This window comes from Labrus mixtus, chromosome 8, assembly GCF_963584025.1.
Source record: "Labrus mixtus chromosome 8, fLabMix1.1, whole genome shotgun sequence".
NCBI classification, from domain to species: domain Eukaryota; kingdom Metazoa; phylum Chordata; class Actinopteri; order Labriformes; family Labridae; genus Labrus; species Labrus mixtus.
In genome coordinates this window covers 15,601,612-15,622,707 of record NC_083619.1, presented here as the reverse complement: position 1 = coordinate 15,622,707, position 21,096 = coordinate 15,601,612, and the positions used below count along the sequence as shown (strand labels likewise).

At 40.1% G+C, this 21,096-nt stretch overlaps 1 protein-coding gene across 1 annotated transcript in view; it reads left to right on the top strand.

Annotated features, from left to right (window-relative positions):
- The window catches only part of eif2b3 (eukaryotic translation initiation factor 2B, subunit 3 gamma), a 32,242-nt gene extending 11,700 nt beyond the window's left edge, over positions 1-20,542 (top strand). Inside the window, exons 4-12 of the mRNA XM_061044656.1 lie at positions 429-588; positions 855-966; positions 6,160-6,249; positions 8,911-9,047; positions 9,337-9,527; positions 10,371-10,433; positions 10,673-10,821; positions 15,886-15,989; positions 20,302-20,542. Of these exons, the coding sequence (XP_060900639.1) occupies positions 429-588; positions 855-966; positions 6,160-6,249; positions 8,911-9,047; positions 9,337-9,527; positions 10,371-10,433; positions 10,673-10,821; positions 15,886-15,989; positions 20,302-20,354 (1,059 nt within the window). The 3' untranslated portion in view covers positions 20,355-20,542. The remainder of the gene's footprint in view (positions 1-428; positions 589-854; positions 967-6,159; positions 6,250-8,910; positions 9,048-9,336; positions 9,528-10,370; positions 10,434-10,672; positions 10,822-15,885; positions 15,990-20,301) is intronic.
- The last annotated feature ends 554 nt before the right edge of the window (positions 20,543-21,096 follow it).

Below are 21,096 nucleotides of genomic sequence, written 5' to 3'. Positions count from 1 at the left end.
TTTATTTTAAAATTCTACCATGAGCTAGTTACTGTACTGAATATTGATAAATAGTTTAATCCAAGCTCTCGTGTCCTGGGCTGTTTATGTGGAACAATGTCGCCACTTTCATTATTGTATAGTCTGGGTGCTCGACTGTCGTGAGTAAGCAGACCTCACTTTGTAAACACCATGAAAACAATGTTTCACGCATTTCTCTTTTTTTAGACTTTAATGTGTGTGTGCAGGAGTGAAGTTGGAAATGTTTTTAAAATCACAACAGGTAGGCAGTTTTAGTTCCAAAACAGAATATGAGCCAGAAACCTCTTTACAGCGTATCCAGCTAGTTCTGGATGTTTTGACACATCTGAATATTACGCAGCACCTTGAACATGCTTTTTAGAGTCAGTCTTAATCATTGTCTTTCTCTTTCTAATCTCCCCTCTCAGACGGACATCCTGGTGGTCAGTTGTGACCTGATAACAGATGTGGCTCTCCACGAGGTAGTCGATCTCTTCAGAGCCCACAATGCAACGCTGGCCATGCTTATGAGCAAAGCCCATGAGTTCACAGAGACTGTCCCAGGACAGAAGGGCAAGAAAAAGACAGGTAACAGGAGAGATAAATCACAGGATATTGTGTGTGTAGATTACAGAAGCTTTAACACGTTTGACATGATTCTGATATGATGCATGACTTGTCCTCAGATATTCATTCAATAATTGTCAGTAAAGCTTTGACATAATATGTCACTTTTCTCTCCCCAAATATCAAAGAAAGGAGACAGGCTTCCTCATTGATATGAGTGAGCTTAATGTCTGACTTCCAGTTGACCTTTAATAGTTTTGTGTTTTGTGTTTGTGTGTTTTTTCCAGCTGAGCAGAGAGACTTTGTGGGAGTGGACCAGTCGGGCAAGAGGCTGCTGTTCATGGCCAACGAAGCAGATCTGGAGGACGGATTGTCGATTAGGAAGTCTATCATGAGGAAGTAAGTCGTATTAAAAGCCTAATAAAAATGCATCTCTGACAGATCTCGCTATCCCAAAAGAAAAAAAATGGGAGAATGGAATTTTGTTTGCTGTGCTCACAACATTATAAATCACATAAAAACTTAAATGCCCATTCTCTAGAATGTCCACACTCCTTGTTTTATTGTGATAGCACATCTTCAGTAGAAAGGTATTCCAATCAAATCTGTTCTCTGCAGTCTATGTGTAGGTTTGAAGTTCCGCTTTGTGCTTCTTTTTAAGGCCGACTATTGCTGGAAAAAAAAGTTTACAATTAGTCGCACATACCCTTTGACAATGACTTCATGATAATCAATGTGTCTGTGATAAGAGACTGTTGGGGCGGCTGTGTCTGTATTTCTTATTTAACGTTCTAAGTGAAAATAAGCAGTAATCGTTGACACTACATATGATAATGCTGTTGCCAAATATCAGCGCGAGTGGAAATAACAAGGTCTAATTATATCACTTGTATCTAGTGAAAATAAATCACAAGTTGCTCTACCTGTGCAGTATGTCATCAGTGAAAGCTTCTCATCACATGCTCTGTGGATATAAGCACCTGGTGCTGGTGTCTGATTGATGGTTACTATGATCTGTACATGTGTAGTTTAAAGTTAGATTTAGGAGGAGGGTATATGTTTTGGTTTGTAATCAGTGTGTGTGTTTTAGTCTGAAGGTTTGTGGTGTGTGTGTGTGTGTGTGGGGGGGGATCTTTGTCACAGGAAGAGTACTCTACAGCAGGTTAATTCCTTTCTTTTCGTTCAGTGTTCATTTCTTAGTCCTCATATGCATGTATGTGTGAGACCGGGTGTTTTGGGAGCTCGTAAATACTTCATGGAGCCAAAGCCACTGTAAATTCTGGCCAATAAGAGGGGGGCCAGAGCAGCTGCTCGCATGCTTCTGCTTCTCTGCACAGGGAAATCTTGAGCCACTCACACAAAAAGACAACAGGGATTTTTGATTCATATATATGTATATAATGTATAACTTTCAGAGATGTCTTTTAATCCACTCTTCAAACATGAATACATTGTCTTTAACTCATTTTGTCTCTGTTCAAAGTCGTTGTTTTCTTTGTAAAGTTTTAGGACTTTCCTAGATTCTTTAAGCTGTTCCTTCCTTCTTCTCTGTACCCGTCGGTAAAGCCATTCATCCATTCTTTCTTTTGCCCATCCATCCTGGTTCATTCTCAGTCCTGTGTAATGTTTTCCTTTCTTCTCTTTTTTTCTTCAACGTCCTCATGGTTCATGTGTGTTAGCTCAATACATTCTGCACATGTGAGATAATTTGACCTGGAACTGGCTTAAACAGTGTGAAAGGACTCAAGCTGAGCTTCCCCTCGTACATTACAGATCCACCTGTCAGATCCTCTTGGATGCAGGATGAATCAAAAAAAGATAATTCTCACCTAAAAGCAAAACCTCTGAGCTTCATATTTGAATAGTGCCCTCAGTTGTGTTCTGCATAAAATCACAAATGTACTTCCACACTTGGCATATAGCCTGCTGTTCGCAATGATGACATTAGACAGAGGGCCTAAAATGTATTCAACACAAATTCTGCATGAGTTGGACCAGAAGAGGTCAAAAAGCTCCAGCCGCACTTGTAGTTTGAAGATCAGCTTTATTAACAAATTAGTCTTACACATTTCAGCTTGTGGCCTTCATCAGGGTCATCGCTGGTACCTTGGTAGTTGGTGAAGTTGTGCCAGAAATTCACACTCACACATGAGATGGACCTTCCAAAAAAAAAAAGCCTAACAAAAGAGAAGAATAACATCAATCAAGTTGCACATATTAGGAACAATATAAATGTATCCAAGCAGATATATGGTGTAATTGATGAAGTACCTATTGTACTTTTTTTTTACCTTTTACTTACTCTCACAAGTATCATCCATTAAATGTTTGCATTGCAGATGAGTTGGTGTCCAGTGTGGTGTATCTACACACTCAATATAAGTTTTTCTTTGCCTGCTTTATTTATTTTAAGAATTTTCTGCCTGTTCTTTATAGTTGAATGAAAATATCAGATCATCTGCATCATATATCAGGTTTAAAAAATCTAACATATAAGACCTAGAATACATGTTTGTTTGATCTTTATTTTCCTTGTATTTAAGTTTATTTAAATACACAAAATTCATGCATAATATATGTTTTTCAATTGGTAGGTAAGCATGCTGTTGATCAATTTATTGTTATTTTTTGCTTTCCTCTTTCATATATCTTAACATTTTCGACTTAAAAAAAATAGCTCTCTTGAAGGGTGTGTCTTTTATAGCACCTGCCGACTGTACTGGTTCTGTCAGTCTTGTAAAGTGACCTTACTATAGCAGGTTAGCCTTTTGCACTTATAACACAGGTTCAAATATGTGAGTCATCTTAATTTGGAAAGGATCCATCGGACTGGGATGGTTTTAAGGGTTTCACACATTTTATTTTGGTGCCAAAAATCGAAGGCCCCAAATAATTCGCAAGCCCTTCAGGCCTGTTGGCTCTGTGGTGGAAAGCTGACTAATGAGGGTATTAACAGTCAATCTGCTGCTTCTGAGTCATCCTCCTCTGTGGGGTTTTAGTTGTAACTAAATAAGACATTAGGCTGTGTGTATGTGTTTTAGAGTGAGAGAGTGACTCCTCTCTCCCACTGAGGACTTTAGTGGTGCTTTAGTATTCAGTCGTTAATCCAGGGGTTGAGTCATCCTTGCCTGCAGAGGCACTAAATTCCAGCTCTCCTGCACAACAAGCTCTACAGCACTCACAGTAACCAGAAATGACATGGTGCTGCAGGAAAAGCAAGATGTTTAACTGCATTTAGAGGGAAATTTAAGATGTCTGCAGCAATCAGATTTAGATGCAAAAAAGTGTAAACTGATAAAATTGTAGTTTAAACTTGTCGCTCTAACCACGCACCCGTAATCACCTCATCAAACCACAATAGGAAGGCATCTGATTCAGACATTTTTCTGATGTTTGGGACGATTGAAGTAGAAGTCAAAACGTCAGGCCTTGATTGTCGGAAATTGGTCTTGAAATTGTCAGGAAATCATGTGTGAAAGGAGCTTCAGTCTGAATAGATCTGAAATCTTATGAATCTGCTCAGTCGGGTTGGTTTGTAAAATGTGAATAAAATACAGAATGTGATGGTTTGCAAAACATTGAAACCCACAGCCTGATTCAAAAGCTGGCACAGAGGAAACAAAAGGCTGGAAAAGTTGTAAAATGCTTTTAAAAACAAACCTGGTTGAATATCTCAGTTTGTAAGGTTACCTGGCAACAGGTCAGTAACATGTAAAAAAAAAAAAAAGAGCATCAAATGCTGAGTCTTTCTGAAATAATGATGGGGAGGGGTTCATCACTTTGTGAAAGATTGTGCAACATTTTAGGAATAGGTTGTTTTTTTTTTACATAGAGATGCGAAGAATCTAGGGAATTACCATAAGCATGTTTAGTACATAATACCATTTAAAGATTCAGAGAATCTGAAGAAATTTGTTTGTGCAGGGTTCAAGGCCAAAAACTAATATTGGATTGCTGTGGTGTTGGGGCCCTCAGATGGCCCTACATTTAAAAAACAGACATGATTCTGTAGTGGACATCACTGCATTGGCTCAGAAACAATCCCAAAACCATTGTCTATAAACACAGTTCGTTGCTGAATTCACAAAATGCTAGCTGAAACTCTACCATTTAAAGTGGTGCATTAGTGCACTTGGCATGGCTAACCTGCACATTAATGAAGGCACCCTTAATGCAGAACCATATACACAGGTTTTGGAGCAACGTATGCTTTCAAATAGACAAAGTCTTGTCAGAGAAGGCCCTGCCTCCCTAAAGCCTTTTAAGGGAACCTGCTCCTGGTCTTGCTTTCATTCTCTGTCTCACTCCCTCTCCCTCCAGCTCGCTCTCTCTGCTGCCCACCTGCAAGTGCCAAACAGTGATGTCACATGCTGGGTGTTCCCAGAAATTCACATTAAGCCTACGACACACACACACACACACACACACACACACACACATACAACACACACACAGGCACACACCTGGGAAATGTTTTATGAATAAATACATTTGACAAACTCCCACAGAGCGTGTCTGTGTGTGCATGCACATGTGTTTTTATACTTTTGAATGAAATACCTTTACACAGACGGACACACACAGTTTGATTTATGGCTTTCAGCATCTGGTTGTTAAAAACGTGTGACCAAGAAATCCTCCTGAGTCACTCTAGTTATACTGTGGGCCTGGTGAGGAGAGGGAGAGAGCAGGGAAAACAGAGCAGGGGGGGAAGAAGAAATAGACTTAAGTAGAATTAAAGAGGGAGATGTTTTTCAATCACAATCAGGTATCACGTGTCATGTATCACTTTTCACTCAATATCCTATCCGTGGGTCATTAAAGATACCTAACGTAAAATGTATTTTTAATTGAACATTTTCATAAAGAAATGTTAAGCCAATCCTTCTACTTTTACAACTTTGAAAACCTAAAATCAGTGCAGTATGCTTTGAATAACGTGAATAGGCTGAAACATGTAAAAGCAGAAGTGAGGACCTTTTAGAAACAACTCACTGTCCAAAAAAAAGGACAGAGGAAGAAGAGGATAGAAGTCACAGAGGGTGAAGGAGTGACGGCGGATTTGTTTTTTGAAACCTGGAGGATCAAATGGTTTTCTTTGGCTCTCGCTTCATAAATGTCACATATTTCAACTCAAGCCACCGTGCGTCTGTGTGCCAGTTAATGTGTGAGTGAGTGAATGCATGGGTTCAGTGAGTGTGTGGGAGAACCCCGCCCGCCTGCCCGCCCGCCCAGTCAACATAAACCTGTCTCATAGCAAGCCGCTCAGTGGGGCAATATCTACGGTGGCTAACGGAGGACAATAGACAGATGTCACTGTTCTCAAGCTTTAATGATAGCCTCTGGCGGTGTCTGGTTTTCATCAAATGCTCCTGTTTTATTTGTTCAGCAGATGTAAATTAAAATGGTTTGAGTAAATGAGAAGCGAAGATAAAACACAGCAGGTGAAAAAAAATCAAAGCAAGTTGTCCTCCAAGTGGTAGTTGGAGCTAGCTTGTATTCATAGCATATGGATGGGCATTTATGTAATGCATATCTTTTTTTAATAGTTTCTCATTCTGGTCTTTTGTCTGTTTTCCTTTTTTCCCGCAGACATCCCAGGATGCTCATCAAAACAGGCCTGGTGGATGCTCACCTCTACTGTCTGAAAAAAGCTGTTGTGGATTTCCTTGCTGACAACAAGTGAGTTTTTCACTTTAAACAGTTTGTGTATGAGAAGTGATCGACAAAAAAAAACACCCAACTTTCAAGCTGTTTTTTGCGTCATTTTAGCTACCTGTTTCTATTCGCAGTGTTGGTATTCAGACATACACTTGGACGTGAACCCACACAGTCAAACAGACATTCACATTGGCTGCCTAATCTGAAGCAAGTGTTAAACATGGTAACACGGTGTGTAAGGCTTTGAACGGTCCTGTTAGCAGGGTATTCTAGCGAGGTGTTAATTTGTTTTACTATGTGCCACTGAGGCAGGCTGTTAGGCCTTTAGCCTCTGAAGTGTAGCAGTGTCACAGGGAGACTATTGTAGCCAGCCAGCAATACACACATGGTTAGTGTCTGAACAAACAAAGGAATCACATGACTTCAGCTTTCATTAAATGTTTTCCTTTAAAAATCAGTGTACGTAAAGTCCCATAATGTTTCAGGTATAATTATAGTTTAAAATGATTTATTTTTTTACCCCACCTTCATCACAAATAAGAAAATAAAATAATAATATCCTCCCTGGAACTTGGAAGGTGGAATGCTTCAAAAACGAATTAGTAATTTCCTAAATTAAAATAATAATCTGACCTTTAAAAGCACGATGATTGCCTGTAGGGCTGCATGATTTTATAATAATCCGACATTGTGATACTTTTTTTCACATGAAGTGACATGTTTCTTAATAAAACGTAACAAGCAGACTTGTAGGTTGTATTAACCATTTGTAACATTGTTCATTTGTATGTTTAATAACGTGTCCAGCCCTGTGACTGTAACTTGATATAAAGCAGAAGCTCCCTGTCTCTTACTTCCTGTCGATTCACACATCACCAAACCTATACGCGTGCTGGAGTTGTAGCCGCTTAAAGTAAACGCTACACTCGGCTAACAAGGTTCATATGTAGTCACATCTTAACCAGCACGGGACGTGCTGCTAATAACAATAAGGAATACAATCACTCAAAAGTTATCCCATGTAACTGTCTGCCTAGATCACTGGTTCCCAAACTGAGTCTAGGCCCCCCTAGAGGGGTCACCAAAGATCTCAGGCGGTGTCTCTGGAGTTTTCAAAATTAGATATGCTCTTAATTAACTACAATAATGATAACGCATCTACGGGGTAGTTTATACAAAAGTCTGTAGATAAAAGAAAATATATTTTTCCTCGCTCAAAAATATTAGGCTACTTGGTCAGCCAGGCCTCGATTTCAGGTTCTGAAGAAAACTTCAAACTTTGTACAGCATTGTATCAATTTAAAACTCATCTAAAATATTATTTTAAAGTAATATGAGACACAGACTGTGCATGCAACGCTCGGATGAAGACATGCACTGATGAGATATGTAGCAGACTTCCTTGTCGAGAAAACGAATTGAAAAATGAATTGTTATTATTGTTCAGACCTTATTGCAAGACAAAAGAAAAGGGGAAGTCAGTTAAGTTGCCTGTCATCACTGCAAACATCAATCCAAGATCTCATATTTTTTCTGCTGTTCGGGGAAAAAAACATATTGAATAACATAACCAGAAATCGATGCAAAAAATGTACTGTTGATTTAAAAGCAGCATGTTCACCATGCGTGAAAACAAACATGGATTTCTAAGTGATGCTGCAATACATACTAAGCACCACCATGGACACTGTTACACATCACTTTATAAAAAAAGTTACAATTTTGTTGAGCAGTAAAATTATTGTAGACTCTGGTCAGCCCTTTTGAGTTTACAAGTGAAGTCAATGATGTGTCAATCAATCAAGTGTAAGTTTACAGACAAATAAATCCTAAATCCTGCCTTCAAGCTAACACTTATCTCCTACCTACTTCATCTCGTCATCCTTGCTGAATTAATGTTAAACTTAGAAAAGTGATTTGCTGTAGAGACACAGACATAAATCTCACATCATTACATCACTCATGACCACTGCTGCCACCATATATCATCCCCCTTGTTAGGTCACTTGTTTCTTTCTTCAGCTCTCTCCTGGACTCTCTTATAACAGCTCCTCTCTCTCTCTCTCTCTCTTTCGTCCTCCTCTGTCACTTGCTGGAGAGAAATGGACAGAGTAACTGTTGTTTTTTCTCCTGTCATTCACATGGAAATTCTAATCTCCCTTTAAAAGAAAGTAAGAGAGGGCGAGTGAAGGGATGAGGGGGGGAATGTGTGGGCTGGTAAAAAGGAACACTGAGCAGAGCGCTGTGAAAAGAAAAGGAAGATATTAAGATGGGAGTTTTCCTCCTGGCTGACGCAGTAAGAGACATAAGAGCAGCGCTCAGCTGAATCATGTGTGATTCATTATCACTTTATGTGTCCTCTTCTAACAATCTACTTAATAACATGATAGCACACATTGGGTAGTTTGTAAAATGATACAGAGGCATTGACTGATTTTATTCCTAAAAGTTGTTCAACATATTATGAACAATTTAAAGCTGCCTATGAAACAGACTGAGACAACTGACATTGACAATTTAAATGTTCATTCAATATTCAAAATACCACACGTTTGCAGTCATAACACCCTCTTAAAGAAAAGAAGACAGCACATGAATCATTGGCTTCATGTTTCTGAGTGATGCTGATGACTTTGCAGCATGCATACATCTCATTAAATGTTTCATTCTCTTGTACCATAGGTCCATCTCGTCCATCCGTGGTGAGCTGGTACCGTATATGGTGCGGAAGCAGTTTTCCAAATCGACCACCAATCAGACAATCAAAGACGACGCAGAGGAACAGAACGAGAAGAAGAACGAGGGCTCTACAAACCACGGTCAGTATTTGAAAGCATCACATTTCATCACATACTGTAGAACTCAAAGTCACTCACAACACTGTGACCTTTTGGAAATAAAGGTCTATACTGTAGTTAGAGATCATCTGGGGTTAGCCTTTTCTGTAAGTCAACAAAAACCATAAAGCAAGTTGACTAAAAAGTAGAACTGTCTGATTAGAAGAAGAAAAAACATCCCTCCCAAACAGCAGGTTCGTATCATCATCATCTTAATTCATACAGTTACTTTGTTTTGAAACCTTTCCTGCTGTCTCCTCTTATTGTCCAGAGCTCATTATCTCATCACGAGACGAGTCTCTCATCCAGCTGGCCCAGGAGCGCTCGTGTTGGAACGACCACCGGGGAGACATGAGCGAGGCTTACCATGGAGGAAAGCTGCGCTGCTATGTTCACATCATGGACCAGGGTCTCTGCTACCGCGTCAACACTCTGGCTGCTTACATAGACGCAAACCGCCTGGTGAGTCAGGCACACTCCATCTCCTTAAGGAGATTTCACGTACTTTGATACACCATACTGTGGAGGGGATTCATTTCCAAGATATGAATTTTTTCTTTATCTGAAGAAATAACTGGAATTCAAAGATTGTTTGAATATGAAATGATCAAACCACAGAAAGATAACATTCACAGGTTCCAGCCTCTTCATTTGTTATGCCTTTATTTAAAGATAGGACAGTGGCTAGTCATAATTCAGGGAGAGAGATAGAGAGAGAATGGTTAGAGACATGCAGGAAAGGAGCCACAGGTCGGATTCAAACCTGGGCCGCCCGCTTGGAGGACCACAGCCTCCATACATGGGGCGTGCACTAACCACTGCGCTATCGGCAACCCCAGCCACTTAAATTTGACATCTAGTTTTTGTTTTTCTCCGTCCTCTATGACTCTGTGGGATGAATATGTTGAAATTTTTGATTCTAAGTTGGCCAAAAAAGCATATAACAGGTGTTTACTTTTCCTCTTTGTGATAACCATTTTGCCTTCATTGACAATGTCTATGAAATAATTGTCAGATTCAACAATAATGAAAATGTTTGTTTATTTCAGTCCCAAATATCTAATAGTAATATCTTCTGTATCTCTTATGACCACTTATCTATCTATCAGATGTTACTTTGTTCTTTTTTCACATTATGACATTTCTGTTTGGTCTAAGACAGAGTTGTATCCAGTTTTTGGATGTCTTGTTATTCTTATTATACACACCGTTCACATTAAGAGAAGATTACAGTTATATAATCATCAATAAATTCAATGGGATTTCAGACTCATGCCCCCCTGTCCTTTGTATTTTCTGTTATAGGCCCCGAAACTGTTTGACGAACCAGCAGTCCATCCATCAGCGGTCATTTCTGAGAGATGTCAGGTAAATGTACTGTACAAATAGTAGAAGTCAGTCCTGAAGTTACACTTATGTGTGTTCTCATTTTTCTCTTCTCATTGTTTTCCCACTTCAAAAGCAGTTTCACTAGTTCCATTTAATCACTCAGAGTATTATTGGCCCTTTTCATGATTCGAGACGCCTGTGTGTGTGTGTCTGTGTGTGTGCGTGTGTGTCTTTATGTCCTTGTAATGTAACAGTCAGTGTGTTCACTCTTTCCTCAGATGGGATCAGACAGCATCTTCGGAGCTCTGTGTCAGGTAGCAGAGAAGACCTCCATAAAGAGATCCACCATCGGAAACTCCACCACTGTAAAAGAGAAGGTTAAAGTCACCAACTCCATCATCATGCACGGAGTTACCATCGAGGAGGGGTGAGAACACACATGCACACACAAATGTGTTCGCACTTGTTGATTACATTACCTTTGAAGTGTTTCACATAACCATTAATTACGATTATAAAAGAATTTCACCTCCAGGCGTGTTTACAGATGAACGTTTTGATGCTCACAGCGGCTTTTGTTAGATGTTTGATCAGTACATGCTGACTGAGACTGGTAAACAAAGATTCTCCCTTGATCTGTTCACACTTTTTCAACATTTGAAAGTAGTGAATTGACTTGATATTCATTCATTGCATATCAGTCCAATGACATTTCTTTGGTGTGTTTACATGCAAACCTGTGTGTGTGTGTTGGGCAGATGCTTATAGATGTGTGTGTCCATTGATGGGAGGTGTAGCAGGTTTTGTTTTCTGGCCTCTATGGGGTCAAACAGAGAGCGCTGAGTTAACAATACATCTATTGGTGTGCAACCAGCCAGAGATTAGTTCCAAACAAACACCAAGTTACTGAACTGAAACACACAACGTCCATATATTTAATTTAGCCGCTTATTTACTCGCCTATACTAAAGCTCCCACTGGTTATGGAATTTAAGATCACCATAGAGGTTTGAAGGTATAGTCCTGACTACTTCAGACAGAGCTATTTGATCATTCTCTTGAGAAGTTATGTTTCATTGAAATGCCATTAAATGTAAATGAGCGATCAGGTCTTGCATATATTTCCTCAAAGTAGAAAAATAATTTGCGTACATATAGGAGAAGAAACAGTCCATCAAAAATGGCCAAAAAAACCCTTTATTGGCAACATTTCATTACTAGACCTTCATCAGGCAAACCGTTGGTTAAAGAGGCAGGCCATGTTAAACCAGGAGTGGCTGCAAGCCTGCAAGAAATCATCATCAATTAAGACAAACTAACACATCATCAAATTAACAAACATGACCTCCCTGATGGAGAGGTAACATACCATAATGTCACAATCATCATAGAAGTCATCCATTATAGGTTACAACTTTTACATTCAAATTAAGGGGACCTTAAAGTCCCCATGAAATAAAAAATGAATGTTCCGGTGTTTAATCCAGCATTTTTGTGTTAAATGTTCATTTATCTGCCAAATACATTCATCATAAAAGTGTTACCTGAGTATTTTTTTTTTACATCGAACTGATGAATTTTCTCTTCCTGTAAAACGTTTCAGATGTTGACTCATCTTGCCTCCAGGGGAGTTTACTCATTTTCAACCAATTTAAAAGCTTTGTCTAATTGATCCAATCAAATTCATCCCAACATTATGTCCTGCCTTTCATCTTCTGAATGGTTGTATCACGTTTCAGTAGGAGATATGTCTCGACACGGCAGTTAGATACTCTCCAGGTTCTGCGTCATGGGTCACTTAAAGGTCCCAAAGGCTAAATGACAATCAAAAACAGAGACATGACATGAGTTCATGAGTCCAAAATATTAAATTAGTATTTCACATGTGTCTATGTCTTTTTCAAAATCCAGGTTGAGATATTTAGTATCCTATAGGTTGATGATTCTACAGAGGAAATAAAGTTCTGTGCAATTTAAGAAACCTTCATTACGGTGGTAATAGAGGTTTAAAACAATACTGTGTATTGTTGCCTGCTTTTCCCCCTTGTTGTGCGTTATCATTTGAATGCTCTTTTGAAAACATGTAATTCATATTCATACATATTCTTACATTCAGAGTTGAAGAGAAATAGTCTCCTACATATTTCCAAAGAACATGTTAAAGATGTGACACATTTCCTAACTTTCTATTTCATAATCGTCGTTGTAATTTTTTTAAACGCACTGTATGTACATTCCGCCGCCGGGGGGATCTCAATCAAAACAATAACAATAAGATGACGTTGAGGCTGGCGGGTAATCATGGGAGTTCTCTCTGCTACTCCCCCCCAACCCTTGGTGAAAACAAACTCCGAGTTGACTGTAGTCAATACGAGCAGGTGAGAACCGACCTGAGGAAGACAATATGTTTACCTTCGATGTATTATTTACCTGAAGTTTTTATCACAGCAGCACATACAGCAACAGTGAGGCGGCTTTCAGTAGCAGCTCCCACTTCCTTATGCAGCGTTCTTTGACGTAACATCCTGTGTTTCCTTGGCAACGATAAACATGTCATGTCTGTCATGGCGGCTCATCATGGCTGCTTGCCACTTCCCACATCCCATTACAACGATACAGTTACGGATTTCTCTGAATTTGATAACTGTTGGAACAATTTGAAGTAATTATTTATTTATTCATTTAGCACACATATAAGAATACATCAAATAGGATTAACAAAAATATAAAAGGTGTGTCAGGAGAGGTCAAGAAGCCAACAGGCTCATACAAGGGACCTCGCCTCTTAAGAGACAAATAAAACAACTAAGCAAATCGAATTACACAATTTCAAAACAAAATAAAATATACACACATATGCATACACACGCACTTACACACATATATATAGATAGACTGAAAATTTAACAAGCTATCAGCTAAATGAAACAGGCATTAATCTGTTGAAAAGGTAGAGTAATGTACAGTAAGTGCTCTACAAAAAAATGATTTAACATAGATCACAATGTATCAACATTGTAACAAAATTCTACATATTATACCTTTAAATACTGAATAACACCTCAATGAATTTAAGCAGTAATGTCTTTGACTTGATTTGGGATATGAGAAGGGCTCTGCAGTTCATGAGCTTAAGTGTATTTGCCTCATTGTGAATGAACTTTGGGAGAGAAAAGAGTCTTGGTGGGGTGTGTCACGATGTAGCCAGTAGTTGAAGTGGTCAAAGTTGCCACAAATGAGGACTTGTAGAGCGAGCACATTAGCTACTGTAGAATTAACATTTTGATTGATTTGCTCAGAGGCTGAACCAGAAACTCTGCTGGAAACAGACTCATCTCCGTCTCAAGTCTGGACTTTAATGCACTCATTCACTCCTTTTCTTTTATCTTCATATCTTACTCCTCCCTCTCCTTTCTCTCTCACCAAGTCCTCGACGTCATGTTCCTCCTCTCGTCCTCCTTCGCTCTGTCTCTCTATCTCTTCTCTCGTAAGCCTTTCAGGGACCCCAGCCAGTGAGCATGGGGACCCTCATCATGCCCATGTAGGTGCACGCACAAAGGCGTGAAAGAATGAGAGAGACTGAAGAAGGGAAGAAAGAAGCGGGTGGAAAGCAAGCTAGCACGCAAGAAAGATATTGCAATTCTTTCTTTCTTTCCTTTCTTTCTTTCTTTTTTTTGAAGACATAAGAAGGAAGGCGAAAGAAGGAAAGAAAGAGCCAGTGTGAGGGGATTAGCAGACCCCGGCCATGTCGCAGAAACCCCTTGCATTTCTGCTTTCTTTGTTTGGAGCTGACCAGAACTTGTTGACAAAGCGCTGCGTGTTTGGGAAGGGGGATAGCAGGGGTCAACTTTACAGGGGTGGGGGTGGGGGGGTTGGCACAGGGGATGGGGGTCGACGTGTGTGTGAGTACGTGTGTGTGTGTGTGTGTGTGTGCGTGTGCGTGTGTGTGTGTGTGTGCGAGAAGGAGGGGGGGGGGGTCATGGCAAGGAGGAGCCCTGGTGTTAGTAATTAGTGGTGTTTCAGCTCTGAGGCTTCTTTGGTGGTCTCTCTCTCTCTCCTCTCTCTAATGTTACAAAACTTTGAATCTTGTAATCTCCCATCACCAACTACCTCCACCGCCACCTCCTAGGTAGTTACTTACACCACACACACTGACACACACACACACGCACACACTCATTCCTCCCTTCGCCCTCCAGGCCTAACCACCTGAACAGAATGAGCCAACACAAACCTGTCTGTGTGAGGCGCAGAGGGCCAAGTGTGTGTGCGTCACTGACCGGGCAAGACCGACATGTGTTCTCCACCGGGCTCCCCGAGCTACTGAAACACACGTTGTCTTACCCACACTCTCACATACACGCCTTCCATGGTCAGTTGACACAGGACACACTGTCTGTGTCAGGACTGTCTGTGTCTCCCCTCCAAGAATTTTATGGTGATGGTTTGGCTGAATGTAAGCGCTCAGTGGGTTGGCACTGCCAGTTCAGGTGTAACACAGCCAACAATGTCCTAACACACGCGCACACACACATGTGGAAACGACTTGGTCCGCTGCTGTTCTTTAATATAAATGCTAATGTCAAGTCATTAAGACCAGTTGATTGGATACTGTGAGTCTTTGGAGCAGGTGGTAGGATTCCTAAAGGGGAGACAGGCTGAATGTTGCTTCTGTCAGTTTGACCTTCAGTATGGCACTCGCTCCAAAACCCTGTGAATACTGAAGCTTAACAGCCAACAGAGGAAGGCTGTGGTTTTACTGGGCAGCTCCCAGTATGAGTGTGTACAGAAGGTATGAGGTAGAAAACAGAATGTGAACCATAAACATGTTTTGAATCTCCAGCAGGCTTCAAACATAAACAGTCAGAAAGATTCCGTTTCACCAGAACCAAAGCCATCCCAGCTAAATATTACTCTTTAATTACTCTTGAGTTTATAAAGTATCAGTTAGCACCAGAAATGAGCTACTGGTACCTGCTCACTATTTTAAGATCTACGTGAAGCAACTCAAGGTTCTGGAAAATTTCTAATTGGCTGTGAAAGTTTATTTCCTGATTAATGTGTACATTTTCTACCATTAAACTCAATCAATACCTCTTGAAAACGAAACAAGAGACTGAACAATAAACCTCTATGCACAAGGGATGAACCAGGTTTGTTTAATTTTGTAACCAGGAGTACCTGATGGAAGTGTTTATTGGTATAATGTAGTCTATAAACCAGTGATGTTCAAGGCTTTTAATGACTTTAAATGGAGCAGTATTTTCTTGTGTCCTCACAGTGCTGGTTAAGTCCACCATGATGGACATGAGCAGTTCAACCAATGAATGATTTTCTCTTCTGAGGTTGTTTAAGAGAAATAAATGGAGCTTTCAGACTCATCTTTTTCTCTCTGGAGAGTGCAAACACTGTGTTTTGGAACCATTACCACAACGGGAATGTAAAGGAATAAATTTGATTCATGTCTTATCTGTGTGTGTGTGTTTTCAAGGTGTAATATCCAGGGCAGTGTGATCTGCAGTAATGCTGTCATCGGTCGAGGAGCAGACCTCAAGTACTGTCTGGTGGGAAACGGGCAACGGATCGAACCAGAGGGTGAGGTCGACTCTCATGAATACACAAACAATATGTTGGATTCCTACTGTTTTTATTTTATTTATTTATTTTTACTGATTGTGCATGATGTGTAAGGTCTTCTCACTTACTGAGAAAGCAACTGGAAAGACATTTGTGTGATTGAGGCTTTAAAATGTAGTAAAACTAACAGAGGTCAACCAACCCAAATGAAATCATTTATACTCTGAAAGAAAGAGCCGAATCTACAAAGATCTGAAAAAAATAGCAGAAACATCTTACATTATGCAACCATTCAACACCACCTCTTTTCAAATAAAGACTTTTTCTATTGTTACTGTTATTTTGTTTACCCATGGCACTTCTCCTAGCTGACTCAGTTAAGGTGTTAATGTGTGCGTGTGTGTGTGTGTGTGTGTGTGTGTGTGTGTGGTATGTGTTGGAAGTGCCAAGCATTCAAGCCAACCAGGAAAGTTTCTTAATTCTGGAGTCTGTGTGATAGAGAGATTTGTCAGAGTTTTTTTATTTCCTTAATCCTCTTGTCCCCAAAGCTAGCACTGTGTAAGTTTGTGCGTGTGTGTGTGTGTATGTGTGTGTCACATTGATGGAGAGGTTAGAGAGCAGGGCCAGAACAGGACCACCCGGAATTCAACAGCAGCAGCCTGCAGCCACATCCAACACACACACACAAACACATATAGAGAACGAGAGAACAAGCTCTGCTGCCAGGCTGAGCAGCCTAATTGAGTGAACAACAGGGTTCTTTAAGTAACAACTACGTGCTACAAGCTAAATGAGCTAAACTCGTCCGAAAATGTTTGAAACGGTCGAGGCTTTTTGTAGCATCAATTGAGCAAACCGTGCAACAAAACTGATCTCGCTTCAGATGTTTTTGGCAAATGTTTCTGACTGGCGAGCAATGAGCTGCTATTGTTTACTTATTGAACACTGGAAACTTGGAGCTGCATAATTGGTTTGCATACACTGTAAAGCCAAAGTTCAGTCACACAAATACAAAGTTCCAGTTAATGTGTCTCTGACGGGCAGAAGATCTGAGTTTCTTTCTCACGGACACTCTGTTGTTTTATCCGATTTTTTTCTGTCATCCATCATGATTTGAGAAAATGCCTTAATGTCTCTTTAATAAATGTTAAACAGAAATCAAAGTATAAAGTTGAGTAAAGTCTAGTTCATATCAAAATAATGAAAACGCTAAAAACTACAAGTTGTCAATTAAAGGGCTTTACAATATGTACAGCATTGAACAGCCTTCTATTGATAACCTTCGAGTCCATGAGAAAAAAAAAAACTCAGCCAGTCAACTTTCTTGCACCTCCAGAAACATGAGGTTGATATCAATAACCATTTCACCCTCAGCAGAATCAAAAAACATAAAATAATCTTTTTTTTTCCTCTTCATCTGGGACAATAGATGAGCATGTGCGACTACTATCATGTGACTATAAATACACTCATACTTAAAAATGTGACTTTGTCAGAAACTGAGATTATGGGGACGTTATGAATCTTATTTTCTGCTTTTGAATTAAAAAGTTGACACTGCTGCTTTAAAAAAAAAAAAAAAAAAAAAAAAAAAAAAGTCCACTGTAATCCCGACTTAAAGTCACAGTTGTTTGTAGATTCAGACCTTTCATCCATCAGACTAAACTGATTCATAAAATGCATTGCACCGATTATAAAGCTGCCTTCTTGCTTATTTTATATTGTAAGAAAGCACAGTATTGTCTCTCCACCAATCTAGCTCTTTAATGTTAGGCTGCTAAAACCATTACACACCCACTCTACTGCTGAGCCTGCTAGCAGCTAAGGACCACCCTGCCAGCGAGACACACACACACACACACACACACACAGAGACACTCTCAGAGACACAAAGATGTCAGGTGTTTATATTTAAAAGTTACAGACACACATACTGAATGCATGTTTTAAAACAGTCGGCGAACATTTCAGTGAAGTACTCGCTGTTTCTGCTTGTCTTTCCACTGTCTCTTAAAGATGATATTATGATCAGCAACGCATTTTCATTACTTTTAACAGTTTATCAGACAAACGGCTATATTTGGTTTGAAGAGACACAGGTAAAAATAGTGTTCATACATTTAAAGACCTAATGAGTAAGTGATGAATTGACAGACCCAAATTCAGATCCCTCTTTCTCCATCTCCTTCCCTCCCCGGCTGTCCCATGCTCCATTTGTGCTCCTCTCCACACAGAGGAGCATAAACTCGTTTTGAGCCACAGATTCCTTCACACTAAAACCTGTCTGTGTGGACGGAACATTTCTCTCTGCCACCGTTTGCTTTGGATCGGTACAAATGCTCGCAGATTGAGAGCTGTAGGGTGGAGGAGCAGCAGCAGCAGCTCTCCCAGCTGCGTCGAGCGAGAAAATGTTGGCAGTCCAAGCGGTAGCGGTCAGAGTGACCTAAGATTTCCCACATTGAACATTCTGTAAATGATTTGAAATAAATGAGAGCATAAGTGGTAAAAATCTCACGGTTTGGATTGTGTCACTGATTTTTGTCACGGATAGGATGGTTTCTCAGATAACCCACACCTCCCCCAAAAAGAGGCTTTTTATAATATACCTGTTCTACTCCTCAGCTAGCCATGACTCAAACTGTGCATTTTAACAGCATTACAAATCCAGATGACACTCAGGGAATGAGCTTTGTCAATGATGAACAGGTAACATACACACACATTTGTGTATCCATGCACTGGAAACAACAAACAGAAAATGTACGTTTAGGGACTGTACCTTTTAGTTTTTGGACCAAACACAGAGCTCTGTAAAATTTTTTAGTTAACAGCTACAGAATACAGCAGGCCGTTTAGTGCTAAAGTTAAGTTTCTGATTTAAAACACAGCCAACAGCTGATACCTGCATGATAAATGCCGACACTGTGAGATGAAACGGAGAAAAGTCAAAGCAGCATTTAGAAAAACAATTCAACCTGACACGATAAAATATCGACATGTGTTGATGGTGGAAAGTATAAATACATATTTAGAACACAGAATGTTCCTCTTTTTTGTACAACAGGTCTTTATGGCACCTACATGCACTACCTAAACACTGCCTTCTTTACACTGTGACTGCACAGGGATTTAACAGCAGTACATTGTTTTACACCATGTTGAGGAATTTCCATCATCACGGATCACATGTAGCCTGAACCAATGAGGGTTGATCCATTTTGCCACTAAAAAGCATTGTACAGGTGCACCGGTGGCCGAGTGGTCGGGGCGTGCGCCTCTTGTGTGGAGGCTATGGAGACCTGTGGCTCCTTTCCCATGGGTCATTCCCTACTCTCTCTTTTTTCTTTTTTCTTTTCATTTTGGGCTTTTTGCGCCTCTAATGGAGAGATAGGACAGTGGATAGAGTCGGAAATCAGGGAGAGAGAGTAGGGAACATCATGCGGGATAGGAGCCACATGTTGGAATCGAGCCTGGGCTGTCCGCTTGGAGGACCAAGGCCACTGTATCACCAGCGCACCCTTACCTACTCTCTCTGTCCCTAGTTTCCGGCTCTGTCCAATGTTCTAGTTCTACAATAGAGGCATGAAAAGCCCAAAAATAAATCTAGAAAAAAAAGCCTTATACAATGGGTATGCAATTAGCTCATTAACTACTAAATACATGTATTACCTACCTACAGGCAACCACTGTTTCCTCTCAATCCAAGAATTGTATCAGAGTGAAAACATAGATATTACTTAATGAGGATTCCATTAAAAACCCTTCAGTACTTTCTACATGTTTTGTCTCCCTACTGTGATCAAGTTGTAAGCAAAGAACTCTCCTTAATGATATACATATCACTAAGGTGCTACTGTGTATCCAGCTGGGATGATCCCCTTTAAGATATGTTTAGTGAAAATGTTCAGGTCGGCTGTAGCTCAGCAAAGAACTGGTTGTCTCTCAATAGGAAGTTTAGGGGTTCAGTCCCTGGCTCCTATAGCCAATGTATAAAAGTGTTTGTGGGCAAGAAACTACACCCCAAAATGCTCCCAAAGACAAAGCTTGAGAGCTGTGAATGTAACTGCAGTTATTACTTGTATCCAATGCTATATTTATAGTCTATCCATGGTTAGGAAGAAACATCTTTGTAATTTTTTTTGTTCAGTCTTATCTTTAGTAACAAACTAAATATTGCTTGAAAATCTGAATAGGGCTGTGGGAAGTGCTAGTATTTAATGATTAAACCTGCTTTTGGCAAAGGTGAGCTTAGAGCTTTGGCCTGGGTGCTTTACATTCTTGCCTTTGATAATTCATACAATTGTTCTCCCTTTCTCTCTTTCATCCTTAGCTGAGAGGACTAACGAGGTCATCGTTGGAACGGACCAGCTGATGGAGATCTAACTCCCATAAGACAGAACAATATCATCTCACTAACCAATCAGAGAGCAGCAAAACACAGAGGACAACGGATACACTGGCTGACTACCCAATCGAAAGCCTGGATGCTGCCTGAAGGTTCTAACCGATCTTCTCCTAGGTTTTTTTTGTACTTTGTGTCCAAATAAAGACAAATGCTTTAACCCACAAAACAGTGTGTTTTCATTTTTAAAAATTATTGATATGTTTTATAACTTTGTGAAAATGAGTAAGTCTTTTCAGCTTTCAGCTCAACAGTACACTAAATTGCATATAGACGGATATCAATGATGTCATCATTTGGCTGAGATTCATTGACTGTCAGTCTTTGTTAGATTTTTGTAATAGTTTTCCCAACCTTGTTATTATCGGATCGTTACTGACACCTAATAGCAGGTCTCAATTACCCCGCTTCTCTAGTGTGAGAGTGGAGAGCGCAGGGTAATACAGGTCAGATTGTGTATCTCTGTTTACACGTGCACGTTGTGCAGCTGTGAGGACCAGAAATGAAAAAAAAGCAGTGGGAGGGGTGACCACAATAGCGTGGGGGTTAAGTTTATTTGTACACAAAAATGGTGTATGTGCAGGCCCTGGACCACCCAGTTTGATCCTGTATCAACTAACACCGACACCCCGCCCTTCCACACACTCACACGGCAGAGCAGGAAGCTGAGTCGCGCCTGACACTTTTCTCTCTTTTTTCTCCTCTTCTTCCCCTCTCTGCTGC